Consider the following 16,310-nt stretch of genomic DNA (forward strand, 5'->3'; position numbering starts at 1 on the left):
TGTCTAGTTAGCAATTTGTGTCATCCCCGAGATAAGCAGAATATCTTTTGTTCCATATGAAAAATGGATTACCAATGGGAATAAGGGACTGCTATCCCACATTGGATTAATGTTGGGTTATGTGGGATGGGAGTGGAAGTTAAGACAGAATTTGGTTCTGCAGCCAACAGAGTTACTCATAAAAAAAAAAAATTAGCCACACTGCAACAGTCATTTAAAAGATGTACATACTAGCAGTAAGATTGCCATACGTATTTATGGCTACATTGCTCATGTTTAGGGTGGTGGTTTCTATATACTGTACTGGATTTTAAAATTGCACCTGTCTGGGAGAAGAGTTCCTGTCATGCAGGGTGAACACCATTGAGTATGTTTTTGAAAATATAAAAATATTTAAAAGCTCCTTTCCTTCAGGGCATGAGGAATTTTAAGGCTGTACAGGTGTGTATGTACTGGAATAAGTAGGTAGTGATATGGTAAACTGATGGAATGGCTATATCTGTGTTTTTATGCTTTTGTTAATTATAACTATTTTAAACATGCATTTTGTCTTTTCTAATGAGCTATATAAAATATGAAAAAGGTATTGTTTTGTGATAACAAAACAATTTCCACAGATAAACATCTTTTGTTATGTTTAATTATCCTCTTCAACTACTGTATGATTCAGAATAAAAATAAATGCTTTTGTTTTAAGCCCAGACAGAGAAGGCAGATCTGGTTTGGCTGAGCCCCTGATTTTATCAGAAAATCATAGTTTCAGCACAAAATTGATAGTTCATGCACAGATTATTTTAAAAGATATAGCTGTCTGGAAGGTAGAACTGCCTTAAACATGCCCAAATCAATAAATAATGATCAATGAATGAATATTTAAAGAACTCAGTGGGAGAGGTTGAGACCTCAAGGAAGAGAAATGCCTTTTAACTCAGGTTTCTGCAGCAAGAAATTAAGTACTAACTGTATATTAGAAAAGCTAGATTCTAGAATGGAAATCCACAGCAAATGCATACGTGAACTGACTCAAAATTAGATCAGCTGACCACTTGAAAGGTAAAACTAGAATGTATAATTGAGGGTGTGGGAATACTACTTTAAATCTCAGGGATCAAGGTTGTTAACTTCTGCTTAGATTTTCCCTGCTTTTGAGAGAGGTAGAAGTGTCAGATTTAGCACTGGAAAAGCCAGTGTCTAGGAGAAAATCTATCTTGAGAATACGGTGAAAAAGAATCATTGGCCTTAAGATCACTCTGGTTGGTGGATCAGCTCCAAGAGGAACATTGCTCAGGAATCCTTGTAGATCCTGACTTGCAAACGCTTCCTGTGAAGCAGCAAAAAATAATCTAGTTTCCCCATCATTAAAACCAGCTGCTCACAATGGGATGATTCCTACCAAGGGAGAGTAACAAATAGGTGGCAGAGGAGTAGATAATGGAACAAGACTTCCAAATACCTGCTGCAGTGTTAGCCAAAGCCCTGGAAACAACGATCCCAAGAATGGCCATTTTTCCCCAGGGCATCTGGTGTCCACAAAAGATAGGCAGTACTCTCAGAAATTATGCTAAGCTGGTTCCTGCAAGACTCCACGTTGTCTATATGCTTGGCAAGAGCTTCTGTGGCCTGATGCATGTAACTCAAGGGCTGTTTTTCTCAAAATCAGGTGGTTGCAAGTGCTTCTAAATCTCTGTAGACTTGTCAGTCATGGCAGTCATCACAATGGAGAACATGTGCTTCTCTGCCAGTGTAAAGGAGACTCGTATCTCCACTCATGAAAGCTTTGGCACCTTTCTGCGGCCAGTGTCTGTTTGGAGTGATTGTAAAATGGTTGACCAAAATGCAAGGATGATCACGCACTCGCTTCCATTACTGACAAAATGCATCAGGAAGGAGTGCAAGTCAAACAACAAGTCAGCTTTATTTATTCCCCTATAGCCAAAACAGATTTACCTGTAGAGAGGTGGGAAGGTGAAAGTTCTGGAACAGGCTTTGGGAGAACAATGATGGAACCTTGAGCATGCCAGTTTTAGGACACAAGTATTCTGCCAAACTGTCGCCGAACACAAAAGGACCACTGTGGGATAGAGGTATATCTCATTACATACCCACATAGAAAAATCGACAAAGTCCACTCGTTCATGAAACAAGGATTATGCCATCAAACCAGACGGGGAGTGAGGTAACCTCAAATATGGCTAAAAATCTTTTAAAGTAATTATCAATGGACATAAACAGCTGTAGAACACCAATTTCTGATGTCCAGGGTAACTGGGGGAATGTTTTAGATCTCAGAGCATGCAACTGGTCCTATCCAGCATGCACTATCCAAAGCAATCCTTGGGTTTTTCCCAGTTTGTTGAGATAAACGTTTCTTAGAAATGTCAAGGATCCACTGATCTGTTGTAGCATTGCCCAGAGAAGAAATCAAGGACTTAATTGAGCTGGAATTCCTTATGCAAATTTACATACACCACATATGCACACAGTACATACAATCCTCAACTTGGTCTGGATTTTAATACTTCTAAGAAAAGATGGTATTCTTTGTGATCCTTCCTGTGCCATGTATAAGTGGAATGGCCTGTTCCCACAAGCTCTCCATAGCTCACATGGCAATGGCCTCTACATCATAGTGTCATCTGTAGATGTTAAATCTACTGTAGTGTGTAGGGTATCCATTGCCTCACCAAAAATATTTACAAACCGGTAAACAGAATAGTTCTAATTTAAAGAAAGATACTTGTGATGTATAAAAAGATCCAACTTTTAAACGTCTGTTTTCTGTCTGATGTATATCACCTATTTCACGAGCACTGAAGAGGGCAAAATATGCTCTTACAGTTGTGTTAAGTTCTCTTTGAATAGCTGAAGACTGAGAACTGTCATTTTCAGTACTCACCTGGGCCATCCATGCAAATCCAAAACAAGGTTGTCTCATTTCTCCTCGAAGCAAGTTCTTGGCTTCCTCTGAAGACTTGAAGATATAAGGTTTTCCTCTCAACCCCAAGAGTGTCCAATAGGATTATGGCCATCACTACAATATCCTGGTTTCTTTGCTGACATAAGACCTTTCCTACATTATGAAAGCAAGCATGTGGGCTGGACTTGATCCATCTTTGGAATCTGGGAAACCACTACATCAGATACTCAGGAACTTTAAATACAATGCTCTGGAACGAGGCAGATTCACTAAGATGGTATGTAGTGAAGATAAAGCTGAGGGATGACTTTTAGGGAGTCTCTCTCATTTCTGTAGTACTCTTCTAGATAAATCATTTAGAAACTGTGCTAAATTGGTGCTTGTTGCACTTGTCAAAGTTATAGCTTTTTAAAGCAAACTGAAACTCAGCATCTGTGATCAAGACCCAGATAATGTTACAGTATTGACTTCTCTGTACCACTTTATCAATTTCCCCTGTCAATTTCATTGTCTCCATTGTGCCATGTCATCCATCTAAATGCTTGTGCATATATCCAGATTCTTGGAGGTGGATTTATTTTTTCAGATATACAGTAATGGTCCTAACTCAATGGTAGGAGTGCTCTTGTTTGTGTTTGGGAATGCATAGCTGTCAAATTTCCTTTCTATTTGGTTGCCAGTACAAAAAATGACCTTCAGGAGATGGATTTATGCCTTTCTGACAAGTAGTAAATATTCAATGATTTGCCCAGGTTTCTTGGAGCTGGTTTATTGGTATCTATTTTATACTATGTGCATGTTTTCCCTCCATTATTTACCCCCACCCTACTAACCTCTAATTAAAATTAAGGACTCTGTTCTTTCCCAAAAGCTGTGGATTACTCCATGGTACATCCACATCTTGAATACTGTGTACAGATGTGGTCCCCTCATCTCAAAAAAGATATACTGGCATTAGAAAAGGTTCAGAAAAAGGCAACTAAAATTATTAGGGGTTTCGAACAGGTCTCATCTGAAGAGCAATAAACGAGGGTAGGACTTTTCAGCTTGGAAAAGAGGAGACTGAGGGGGGGATATGATAGAGGTATATAAAATCATGAGTGGTGTGAAGAAAGTGAATTAGGAAAAGTTATTTACTTGTTCCCATAATATAAGAACTGGGCACCACTAAATGAAATTAATGGGTAGCAGGTTTAAAACAAATAAAAGGAAGTTCTTCTTTACTCAGCACACAGTCAACCTGTGGAACTCCTTGCCTGAGGAGGTTGTGAAGGATAGGACTATAACAGGGTTTAAAAGACAACTGGATAAATTTATGGAGGTTAAGTCCATTAATGGCTATTAGCCAGGATGGGTAAGGAATGGTGTCCCTATCCTCTGTTTGTCAGAGGGTGGAGATGGATGGCAGGAGAGAGATCACTAGATCATTACCTGTTAGGTTCACTCCCTCTGGGGAACCTGGTATTGGCCACTGTCAGTAGACAGGATACTGGGCTGGATGGACCTTTGGTCTGACCCAGTATGGCCATTCTTATGTTCTTATATACTCCTTTAACCAGCAGATCCCAAGTGACCTGCACAGGTCTCAAGGGATCTGTGGAAAACAAGTGACATCCAAGTGGATGCCTCTTTTTGTTTGTTTTCCTGCTGCTGAGCCCTGCCTGCTGCAGCTGGCTTCTAGATATCATGATTCTTCCAGCAGCTAAGAGCCAGGTGCAGCATTGGAAAGTGTCACTTGATGCAGGCTTCCCACCAGTAGAGCAGCTGGCTATAGTGGGAGGAGAGGTTTCCATGGGTTTGAGGGGGAAGAGAGGAGCGTACACACAATGAGGTGGCTCTCCATTTATGTCAGGATGTGGAGTGGAGCATTGGAGCCTAACAATTTAAAAGTGTCCGGAGGCAGCTTGATTGATTGTTTAGGTGCAAATAAGGTTGGAAAAGTGCCGACAGTGATGCCTGATTTGTGACGTACAACAGATGATTGCATGGTAATTTTGTTAAACTTGCCTTGACAACAAATAAAATCAGCCTAATAAACAGGGCCCTGGTGACTCTTTACAGTGGTCTTTTAATCTTCTGGGTACTTAGGTTTCGTGAATACGTATAAAGAATTGTTGGAGATGAGGGTTACTATGAAGCTAAGCTTGTTAGGGAATAAAGATTGTAAGATAAATGTACCAGTAAGATGGAGGAGTATAACATACATTTCTGTAATATTGTGAGGTTTTTATAGCCTGCTGAAAAATTAACCTCTTAGTTCTAAAAGGGCCAACTCTGTCTTTCGTACTCAGCAGAAGATGTCAGTGACTTGACTGAGGACTTGAGGGTTCCGTTGTGTGTACACCACATCATTTTGAAGCCACACTACTGCAACAGAAACATGGAGGTGCCAGAGATAGTCAGGTGCTCACTTCTGCACACTGTCTGATTTTCTGTACTCAGAGTTTATGACAGCTATATCCTCCCCACTCGCAAATTGTGCAGATGCTGAAGGAAAGAACGTGGAAGCAGGTCTTCTGGAGAGTCACAAGAGGCCAATATCTGTAGCAAGGCAGAGCTGCACACTCTATGTAATGTATAGGAATTGGTTAGTATAATTTTAAATAGTATGTGAGCCTTCTAGTGGCCTCACTGTCTCCTGTGTTTTAGGAAACACCCAATTCTTGCCATAGTAGCAGTGTAGATATGTAGGTAGATGTTGCATGTTCTATACACTTACTTGGATCCATGCGTTACCATGTGGTTCCTTCATATTGTTGTGTAAAGAGCAAAAAGGACAACAGCCTGGTGGGCTGAAACCCAGTCTGGGGCTTGTTTTTTGGTTACATATGCTCATGGCTATTTTTGTGGGATAGATTTGACCTGATGATGGCTGCCAGTGCATTTGTGCGGAGTCATGCTGTTAATTTAGATGGCATATATGGCCCAAAGCGTCAAAGGTGTTAACATAACCCAGTGACTTAATAACACTAAAGAGTTTTAAACAAGGTTCAGGGTTTGGTATACAGAGACCAAGGCAAACACCCATTAAAAAACTTGTAAATCTTGAATTAAAGATACAAAAAAGAAAGGCAGAAATCATTTGAAATGTAAATAAAATAAAAGGCTACATACTTTAAATTGAATTTAGTAATGTTGTATTACACCACAGTGGGTTCGGCCCTGGTGGTTACAGTTTGAAGCTCAACAGAGTGAAAGTCACCTCTGCTACTTGCTTCAAATCTAGACCAAGGATAGTGACCGCACACCCATTTACAAGTACAAGGTCAAGTCTGTTTGTTTTAAAACTTTAATGAAAGGTTATGATTACCCAAGCATGTAGAAATCCTATGAAGACCTATGCAGGGTTCCCTCCCCACTCAGAACTCTAGGGTACAGATGTGGGGACCCACATGAAAGACCCTCTAAGCTTATATTCCACCAGCTTAGGTTAAAAACTTCCCCAAGGCACACATTCCTTTCCTTGTGCTTGGATGGTATTGCTGCCACCACCAAGTGATTTAAACAAAAATTCAGGGAGGGGGCACTTGGACCCCTACCCCTCCCAAAATATACCCCTAGCCCCTTCACCCGCTTTCCTGGGGTGGCTTGAGAATAATATACCAACCAATTGCCTTTAATGTAAGTACAAACCAGACCCTTTATCTTTAGGACACTAAAATCAATCAGGTTCTTAAAAGAAGAGCTTTATTATAAAGAAAAAAGTAAGAGAATCACAGCTGCAAAATAAGGATGGAAGGTAACTTTACAGGGTAATAAGATTTAAAACACAGAGGATTCCCCTCTGACTCTGTTTCCCAGTTACAAAACAGGAATGAAATTACCTCTTAGCATAGGGAAAATTCACAAGCTAAAACAAAAGATAAACTAACGCATTTCCTTGCTTTACTTACAATTTTTGTAATTTTAGATTAATCATTTCAGGTATGTTTTCAGGAGATGTTTTACCTGCCTGGTCCCTCTCTCTCTCTGTCCAGAGAGGGAACAAACAAAGAGAGCACAAACCACCTCCCCCCCTGCAGATTTGAAAGTATCTTCTTTTGGTCAGGTGCCGAGCAGGTTATTTGAGCTTCTTAACCCTTTACAGGTAAAGATTCAGTACAGCTGCTCAGGAGGGATTTTATGCTACCCTTAGCTGTATGTTTATGACAACAAGTTACAAATACAGCCATAGTCATATGCTTAGTGATATCTCTAGGGTCTGATGGATGCCTTGCCAATTGATCATCAGTAGAGGGACGGTTCCTGCTATGGTTTTTCAAAAGAGAACTCATTGTACCCAATCTGGGAGCCGCCTTTTATCTTGTGATTCTGACTCCACCTAACACTCTGCGCTGGTACATGAAGGTGTCCACCTTCTTTTTTCCTTATTTGTATTGTGTCCCCCAATAATATGGGGGTACCGAGTTTTTCATAGGTGGTTTGTAGTTCCTTTTATTCTCATTAGCATTTATCCACATATGTGCCTTAACCGCAGGGTGCACTGTTAGAAAAAAATGCACCTCTAAGGCATTTTGTGATCCAAAATTAATCTTGTAGCTAATTTGGCCAGGGTGTGTCTCAGGATTAGGACAAAGAAGGCCCAGGAGACTGTGGGACTGGAAGCCATGATGGTGAAGCTCACTCTAATAGCCAGTTTATCTCCCAAAGTCTGTTTCTTTAAGAACCCTAAAAGAAGTGATGGGCTATTCCACTCCCATTATTTTGTCCACCAATTAGGCCTGATATCTGACACGCCAATTTTAGTTGTCTGATTTCTGGTTCCACGCTTCTTGTTGATCAGTTCAAAAACTGTATTAAGATTATGCTTATGTCACTAGGCTTTTTAGGCCATTTCAGTCTTTGTCTCATATTTGCATCTTTCCCTGTCAACATTTGTTTTTGTAGGTTAAGGTGAAATGTTTTTAACCTAAACTCAGTTTTTACTGAGCTCCCAATTAGGGTAAATTTGTAGACCCAATGATCACAACAGTTATCCCACCATTTTATAGCCCTGTAAGGAAGTGTGTGTTCCCCTCCCAACCCCATTTGGAGGTTGCTAGCATTGCTAGTGTCCCTATCAGGAAGAGTCTTCATGTGAGGGTCTAAAATGTAGTTGATCCCTGCTTGGCAGACAAGGCTCCTTTTACCCTGCCAAGTCTTGTGTGCATAGTTGAGAGCTGCAATTTGGTACAGCCATGAGTGAACAATTTATCTTTAGGTGTACTGTGGTGGCTTGATGTACTGTGCAGTCTTAGCTGTGGAAGAAGTATTTCCTGTTGAATCAATACCATCCTTATTCTTCCAGTTGGCTTTTTTAAAAAGAAGGTTGGTCACCATATTAAACTCACATCTCAAATGTAAATGAAATCTTTGTCTTTGTGACTTTTAAAAATCTAGATGAGAGCTCAAAGGAATTTCTGCTCTTAGTTCCTAAAATTAAATTTTTAACAAGCAAGTTGGTGTTGGGTATTGGCATACTCTGAACTTAGAAGGGTTGTGTTGGGTCTTGCACTTGAGTGGCAATATCTCTGCAAAACTCGGAAAGTATTTGACATACATATTTCAGCTTTGAAGCTCAGTGATGCTGGTAGTTACCCAGGGGATAGTAATCTACCACAGAGTCCTAACAAACTATGAATGCTTGTCAAATGACGAGCACAAAGAAACTTCAAAAGCCCCTGTGCTCCAGGACATTTCTTCTTCTTGGGTCTTTGTAGAGGACGGAATTGAACATTCATGACAACGAATTCCTATTAGTGACCATAACTTCATTGTGCTTTTTAGTCCATGATGGTCTTGCCTATATCTTTTTTTCTACAGTGAAAATATTCGAGGGTTGGCTCCCCTCTTACATTGTACATCCATCTTAGTATACATAGTGAATCCATCTTAACTGTCTCCCAGCATCATTCTCATACCTACATTTGTTGTGAAAAAGCTGAAATATTGATGCTGTGGTGGGAATAGTGTATATTTCACATGCTAATCTCATACATTTTGCAATGTCCATGCATAAGGATATTGTGTCTAGACTCTTATGTGTGGGGTAGTTAAAATGACTTTTTTCCTCAGTTTGAAATCAGGTTATAGAAGTCCAACAAATGCAAATTCCAATAGCTGATGTTAGTAGATGCTTTATCATGTTTGTTTACTAAGGTTCATTGATTTGTTGACTGCAGGCTTTCTGTTTGTTTTAAGGAAATGCATTATGGATGCTCATCTGAATAAAAAGCTGTAGCCCAAAATTCTCTGAACAGTGTTCTAACATTACACATAATGTTTATAATTTCTTACCCAATATCAACTGTGAGATGCTCTTTAAAAAGTTCTCTCTCGCTTCTTTTTAGGCATTAAGGGACCGAAATTAGCATGACCACTTGATGTGTTTAAACCCATGGAACCTCTGGGAATTGTAGTTGGAGTCAATGCTGACAGTTTCAGCATTATTTTCCACTCTATGCCTTGGAGGTGCATTGGAGTCCAAATGTAGGTAGTCAGCCCATGGCAGAATTACACTTACAACAGATCTCTCATGAACATGTTCCTAAATTCATAGGATTTACTGTGGATTACTGGGTATCTAGAGGCCTGTTTTAATCTCCCCACTCCTCCCCACAAACGTGTAAACGTCTCCAGTTTCCATCTTAGAAATGATGAGTAGGGAATTCTGTGGGGAGTTTATTTATGAAACTTGCATCCAAGTGCTCTCGTGTTAGAGAGAATCATTTATTTTGGAGCATTTAATTAAAATTAGAGTTCAAGGTACACATCCTGGGTCGTCTTCAAATGACATGTGGGTCTATGGTGGGAGATGGTCAGTGGTGGACCGTCTGCTGAGGAAGACCATGTGAGCCCAATCCTGTATCAGATAAAGTAACTGAGTTTCACTGTTGAGCTCAAGGAATGAATAATTGGACCTATGTAACATGACAGAAAATTTATTGGCACTCAATGTTAGAAATTGCAATTCAGTTGCCATATTGTTCACATCGAGATATATCAGAACAACTTCACCAAAATCTCAAATGTTTTGTTTAAATATAAAAAGGTTCTGATTTGTGTTAAAGCAGCGTGCAAATTGGATTGTGCTCTTGTACCTTTGGGTTAAATAGTGTTTGTTACAAACTGTCACTATTTAGCAAGAGGTCTGCAGGCAGCAAAAAAGACAGAGAAGCTAATTTTAATGAAAAAGTTCCTTACTAAACACTTTGACAGTAGGTTCTCCCCCCCCCCCATTCAAATGCTTAGTTTTCTGGGTTTACCAAAGTCATTCCAGCTTTCCTTTAAGCTTTTAAATATGAAGTGCATGTTTTATAAGAAAACAGCAGCTTAAAACTTTTGTTGTGGCATGCTCATGGATTAAGAATTATTTTGGATTTGATGTTTATTAAAATGCAATCTATATATAACTGTACATTCCACTACTTGGGGAGCAGTGGCAAGGACACTGGCCTGGGATTTGAGACACATGGCTCTCTTCCTGGCTCTGCAAGTTGACTCCCTGCATGACCTTGAGGAAGTTAAGCTCTGTGGCCTTGTCAATGCACAAACTTGCATAGGTTAACCAATCCAGTGCAAAACCCTTTGTGGATAATTTTATTTATTTAGTGGCTTATTTCAGTTTAGTTTAAACCTGTTCCTAATCAATTTAAATTAAACCAGAACAAGACTGGCTTAAGATGAAATGAGTGTCCACACAACCTTTTTCCACTGGTTTAACTAATCATTTTAAAATCACACTTTTAAGTTTGACTGATACAACTCTAGATGTAGGGTTAACACTGATATCCCATTGGTTCCCTACCTATAAAATGGGGCAATGTTTCTTGCCTTTTTAAAGGTAAGATGAAAAAGTTCTACATGAGTTCCAAATTCTCATTATAAAAAAACATTTGCTTTTAATTAGGTTTTTTATTTGAGTTTAAATATCCACAGGCTGTATGGCTTTCCTAAAAAAGTTATGCTTTTCAGTTTATTTCAGATTCTGTGCTTTGTCAGTCTGGAAAGTAAGAGTCAGGATGATGTATGGTCAGTCACTGCTTTTATCAAGGTCTGTGCAGACAATGGAAGTCAGACAGGAATGATTGCTGTTGGTGATGTAAAGAGCAGATTCCGCGTGCTTGTGTGCGAAGGCAATAGCAAATGTTCAGTAGTATCCTGCTGAGCTGATGACACACTCCGTGTGCAGGTTAGGCCTTGTTTAGTATGTTTCTCGCTACACAGCAGAGTTGACAATATGTACCTATGAAACCCATGGCTTGAAGCATCTGTTCTGACTCCCTTTCCTATAGCCCAGGCTCTACCTACAGCTGGAGCAATTTAGTATGTAAAATAGATCTGCATCAGGTGTTAAGACTGCCTTTTGCTGAAACTTACTTCTCACCTAAATGATGCTAGTAATAGCAACACTTCGGCTATGTCTACGCTGGCAATTGAATGACACAACTTTGGTCTTTCAGAGTTGTTAACGCACCACCCCACCCCACCAAAGACACAACTCTTACCACAGGAAGTGTCAGTGTGAACAGTGTGTTGTTGGCAGAAGCGCTCTCCTGCTGACAACACAAATGCCACTCGTTGGGGGTGGAAGATTTTTGTCGGCAGGAGAGCTGACAAACAGCAGCGACACAGCTCAAGTTTTAGCAGCATGGCTGTAGCAACACAGCCATGTTGCTAAAAGCTGTGTAGTATAGACAAGCTTTTAGTGTTTCAAAATGAAATAATGCCAGTATTGCCTTTGTAGTTCTAATGTTTTGTTCAGGAAGCAATTAGCCAAAGTACCACTTAATATACACTAAATCCAAAGTAAGGGAACTAAGTGTATTACACAACACAAATTACAGTTTGCAGAATTATTACACAAAACACTGCCCTAAATTTATGATGGTGGCAGAGTTTGTGAATAACCAGTGTCCATAACTAGTGAACATAGTAAAATTAACAAGAGATTTTAAGCAGGTATGAATGCACTTAAGAAATGAAATGCAGCAGCATTCATACCATGTTCTTTGCTAGAGATAGTGTATGTCAGAGATAGCTATCTTTTGGATTATTCTTTTTTAATGGAGGTAGCTATCTTTGGATGCATTCCCTCAATAATAAATGGTGTCACAAACACAAAAGCAGAATTTAACCTCTCATAAACCTTTATAGTATATGATAGCTGACAATGTTGGTGGGGTGAAGAGGAGGAGATGAAAGACCAGAGTGGATGTGCTGGTGCATTGTACTGTACCTGCAGCAATTTGGTCGAGTTCTCCTTTTTTGACTATTTTAAAGCGCATTTTAAAATACTCTCTTTTCTTAAACTTAAAACCGTGCTTTTATTTTGAATTTGTTAAAACTACAAAAGGATCTCTCCACCTTCCTTCCAGCAAGAGGACTAGTGCATCCTTTGGGTATGTACGATAAGTGAGAAATGTATCTCTATCACTAGAAACTACAGAATTGCAGAATAGGATAGTTTCCATATCTGAAAGATGCACTAATCCTAGGAGGCAGTTCTTAGTATCTATTAGGTTAAGAGGATGAAAAGTAAAGATTAATGTCTTTATGAAGCTTTCACTTTTGAATTGTCATGCATGGTTGTCTGTTTGAATGTTTCTGCTCTTTATCATGGGCTTATGAACTATGTGTAGCTTTAAAAATATTTTATTCCAGAGGCTGAGTATATCAAATCCCCCTTGCAGGATTCTTAGGAGAGCTGAATGATGTAGTGTTGATGTTAGATGCTGGTGATGACATCAGACATAGACTGTTGCCCACCAATGTGTGCTATTGCCCACTCAGTAGGGTAGTGTAGCAAGTGTAATTTGTCTCATGACTAACCTTTACCAAGTAATTGCTTGACAGACAGAATAGAATAGAAATCATACAAGATGAAATTCACCTCTTAAATAAAAAGTCTGAGTCCTTGAGCACCATGTCAGTAAAGTCTTGAAAGGTCAGTAGGGAGGAGACACAAAAGATCATCCCTTCTGCAGGGCCTGGTGCTTTCATGCAACATCACAATGACTATTACTACAGCTTGTGGCCTGGCCAAACAACTGCAGCCCATCTGTGCAACCTGTCTGGTACACTTGTGGGGGCTGGATTGGTGTAACTGAGGATCCTGTGGCCTCTGGCTTGTGCCTGCTTACACACTTGCATTACTGTAAAGCCACCTTCTGCTGTGGCAGCATTAGAAACACTGTCAGTGGTGTGCATAGTGTGTGCAATCTACCTCATGGCTATTGTGCTTCCAGCCCCCTTGCATTATATCACCATAAGGCATATGTGTTACAGAAGGCTTTACTCTGGCCCTCTGCATCATGGAGAAATTCAGAGTATAAAGCATTGACATTTCAGAGCAAGGTAGAAGAAAAGTCCTAGTTCACTTCAGTTCGTTGAAACATGCGCACTTCTTTAGTTCTAATAGTGAGCCATTCCTGGGGAGAGGGTGGAATGACTTCATTATTGGCCAAAACCTTTGGGTCTCTGAGAGCTATGTATTGCTATTGTATTGTATTAAGTGGACATTGAGGGTATTAGATGGAATTGAGCTGTATACAAGGACATATACGTACATGTACTTACACAATTAACACGATATGTTTGTCAATTCAGGTTGCTGCCTTGAAGTATATACCATCGGTCCTCCAAGATGTTGAAACAGTCTTTGACGCCAAGTTACTTAGGTGAGCTGCTATTCAACAGCATTTTGTTAGATCTGCCCGATGTTGTCTGCATGCAACGGTGTCAGTTCTGTCCAATACAGATACCAAGCCAGATTCTTAGCCTCTATAAAATGGTATAGCGCCGTTTAAATCAATATAGCTATGTCAGTATACACCGGTTAAGGATCTAGCTCATTTTGTTCAATTTGAAGCATCTGTCATGGGTTGTTTACAATGAATATGGAATTAACATGGTCTCGGCATGACAACCAAGTTCAGGATCTATTCAGGCTGTATCCTCTCTGTACTGTTATACAGTTGCAAAACATGGACATCGTGCCACTCACTGGGCAAAATTGGAGGCTTTCCACACACAATGTCAATATCCTATATTGGGCATAAAATGGAATCACTTAATTTGTAAAACAGGTGTTTATGATCGCTCCAGTCCACAGAGTACTGGGACTGTTGTCTGAAAAGCGTAAGATGCTATCTGCGTACATGTAGCAAGAATGCCACAAGATGTCCCTTCCAACCCTGATATGTCCCTTCCAACCCTGATATCCTGCTTTGAGCAGGGGGTTGGACTAGATGACCTTCTGGGGTCCCTTCCAACCCTGATATTCTATGATTCTATGTTTGGGTGAATGTCATTCTCTGGGTGGCTAGTAACATCCAGGAAAATTCCACCAACTGAGGGGTGGAAGTGGCCCAAAGGCAGAGCCCCTATTACATGGGTTCATCAAGTCTGTTCTGATGTTGGACTGTCGGGCCATCAAGCCCTTGCTGTCATGCAGGAACGGACGAAATGGCAAGCCATCACTATGGCCAACTGTTTGGCTAAGCATTGAAGAAGAAGAATATTCTAGATAGTGAGTTGTATTTTTCCTTAAGAGTGTATTATAATACAGTTTAACATCTAGGCCTACTTTTCAAAAATTTGTTCAGTGAATGGAATTAGCAAGTAAAGCAATGCACTTCTGGAGAATAAGTGGAACTACCAAAAAGGCCACAACTCTGGCTGGCTGACAATTGATGTCTTCCTGATAGATGACAGAAGATTTGTTGGCCAAACACTGCATTGTATTGTACGTGTGCAATGGGAAAAAATGCCCCAACACTTAGTTTTTCTCTCTTAACAGTTGGTTTTTCTCCCCTGATAGTCTTAATACACAACAAAATACAAGGAAATGTATTGAATACATTTGTTAAGCATTAGAGGTATTTTAGTAATTACTGCTCTTGCTATCTATTAGCATAAGGAATTAATCTAAATTGTATTTCTGGTTTCCCACTTATCTGCAGCCAACTACTGTATGAGTTTTACACTTGCATCCCACCAGTAAAACTACAGAAGCAAAAAGTGCAGTCCATGAATGAAATAGTACGCAGCAACCTCTTTAAAAAACAAGGTAAATCCAAATTGTCTTCAGGTTTTAAACTAAATGTGTATAAGATTGACAGAGTGGCTTTAATCTCTCCATAATTTTATTTGATATACGGTAGATAGAAGATTTACATAATTCTTATAATTCAATCTGTAAAAGCAGATTGAGGTGGCTTCTTGTTGATCCTTTTGGGCAAGACAATTAGTTTGCAAAGGCACGATCATTAGAACAGAACAAAGACTAGACAGGCCTGGGAAGGGTTATTTGTGAGTGCTTATTTTAGTGGTAAAATGTGAAGATTGAGAAACCTGTTGTGGCCACCTTGAAATCCATTTTTTAAGATGTACAGAAATATAAGAACATTTAGAAGTAACATTTAAAAAATTCTGAAATCACTTCTGCATATGGGACTTAAGTTCCGAAGTCAGTTAGATGCTTTTGAAAAACTTGCCACAAATGTTTGTCCAATACTGGGATATATAGGTCTATTTTGGGAGTGGGAGGCCAAGGGCAGGTGAGGGAAGAGGAAATGAGAGCAAAACCTAGGGTTGCCTGGTGTCGGATTTTTAACCAGTCAGCTTTGCTGACCGAGCCATTAAAAGTCCAATTGGTGGCGCAGCGGGGCTAAGGCAGGCTCCTTGCCTGCCCTGGGTCTGCGTGGCTTCTGGAACTGGCTGGCATGTCTGGCTCCTAGGAAGAGGGCTGGCTGGGGTCTCCATATGCTCCCCCGTCCCATGTGCCAGCTCTGCAGTTCCCATTTGATGGGGCCGGCATGCACCACGGGGAGCCGCCTGGCTGCGTCTCGACCTAGGAGCCAGAGGGACATGCTGGCCACTTGTAGGAGGCACCTGAGGTAAGCGCCACCCGCATCCCTCACCTCCTCCTGCACCCCAACTCCCTCCCTCACTCCAACTCCCTTCTCCAGCCCTGAGCCCCTCCTGCACCCCAACTCCCTCCCAGAGCCTGCATCCCTCCCATACTCCGAACCCTTTGGCCCCAGACCAGAGCCCTCTCCTGAACACCAAACCTCTCATCCCCAGCCCCATATCACAGCCCTCACCCCCAGCTGGAGCCCTCCCTCCTGTGCCCTGACCCCCTACCCCAGCCTGGAGATGACCCCCCCATACCCTGAATCCCCTCACTTGTGGCCCCACCCCAGAGCCCACACTCACAGCCCAGAGCCCTCATCTCCTTCCAACCCCCTGCCCAACCCGGTGAAAATGAGTGAGTGATCAAGAGTGGGGGAAAGTGAACAACAGAGGAAGGGGGGGATGGAGTGAGGGAGGCTGAGCCTTGGAGAAGGGGCAAGGTGGGGGGGGGCAGGGCAAGGGTGTTCAGTTTTCTGCAATTGGAAAGTTGGCAACCCTA

General features: G+C 40.8%; 1 protein-coding gene across 1 annotated transcript in view; it reads left to right on the top strand.

Annotated features, from left to right (window-relative positions):
• DOCK2 (dedicator of cytokinesis 2) overlaps nt 1-16,310 on the top strand; it is a 502,335-nt gene that overhangs the window by 124,422 nt on the left and 361,603 nt on the right. The window contains exons 24-25 of the mRNA XM_084636234.1: nt 13,505-13,575; nt 14,860-14,966. Coding sequence (XP_084492360.1) covers nt 13,505-13,575; nt 14,860-14,966 — 178 coding nt within the window. The remainder of the gene's footprint in view (nt 1-13,504; nt 13,576-14,859; nt 14,967-16,310) is intronic.

Source organism: Lepidochelys olivacea (assembly GCF_965140295.1).
Source record: "Lepidochelys olivacea isolate rLepOli2 genome assembly, chromosome: 8".
In the NCBI taxonomy this organism is placed as follows: Eukaryota; Metazoa; Chordata; order Testudines; family Cheloniidae; genus Lepidochelys; species Lepidochelys olivacea.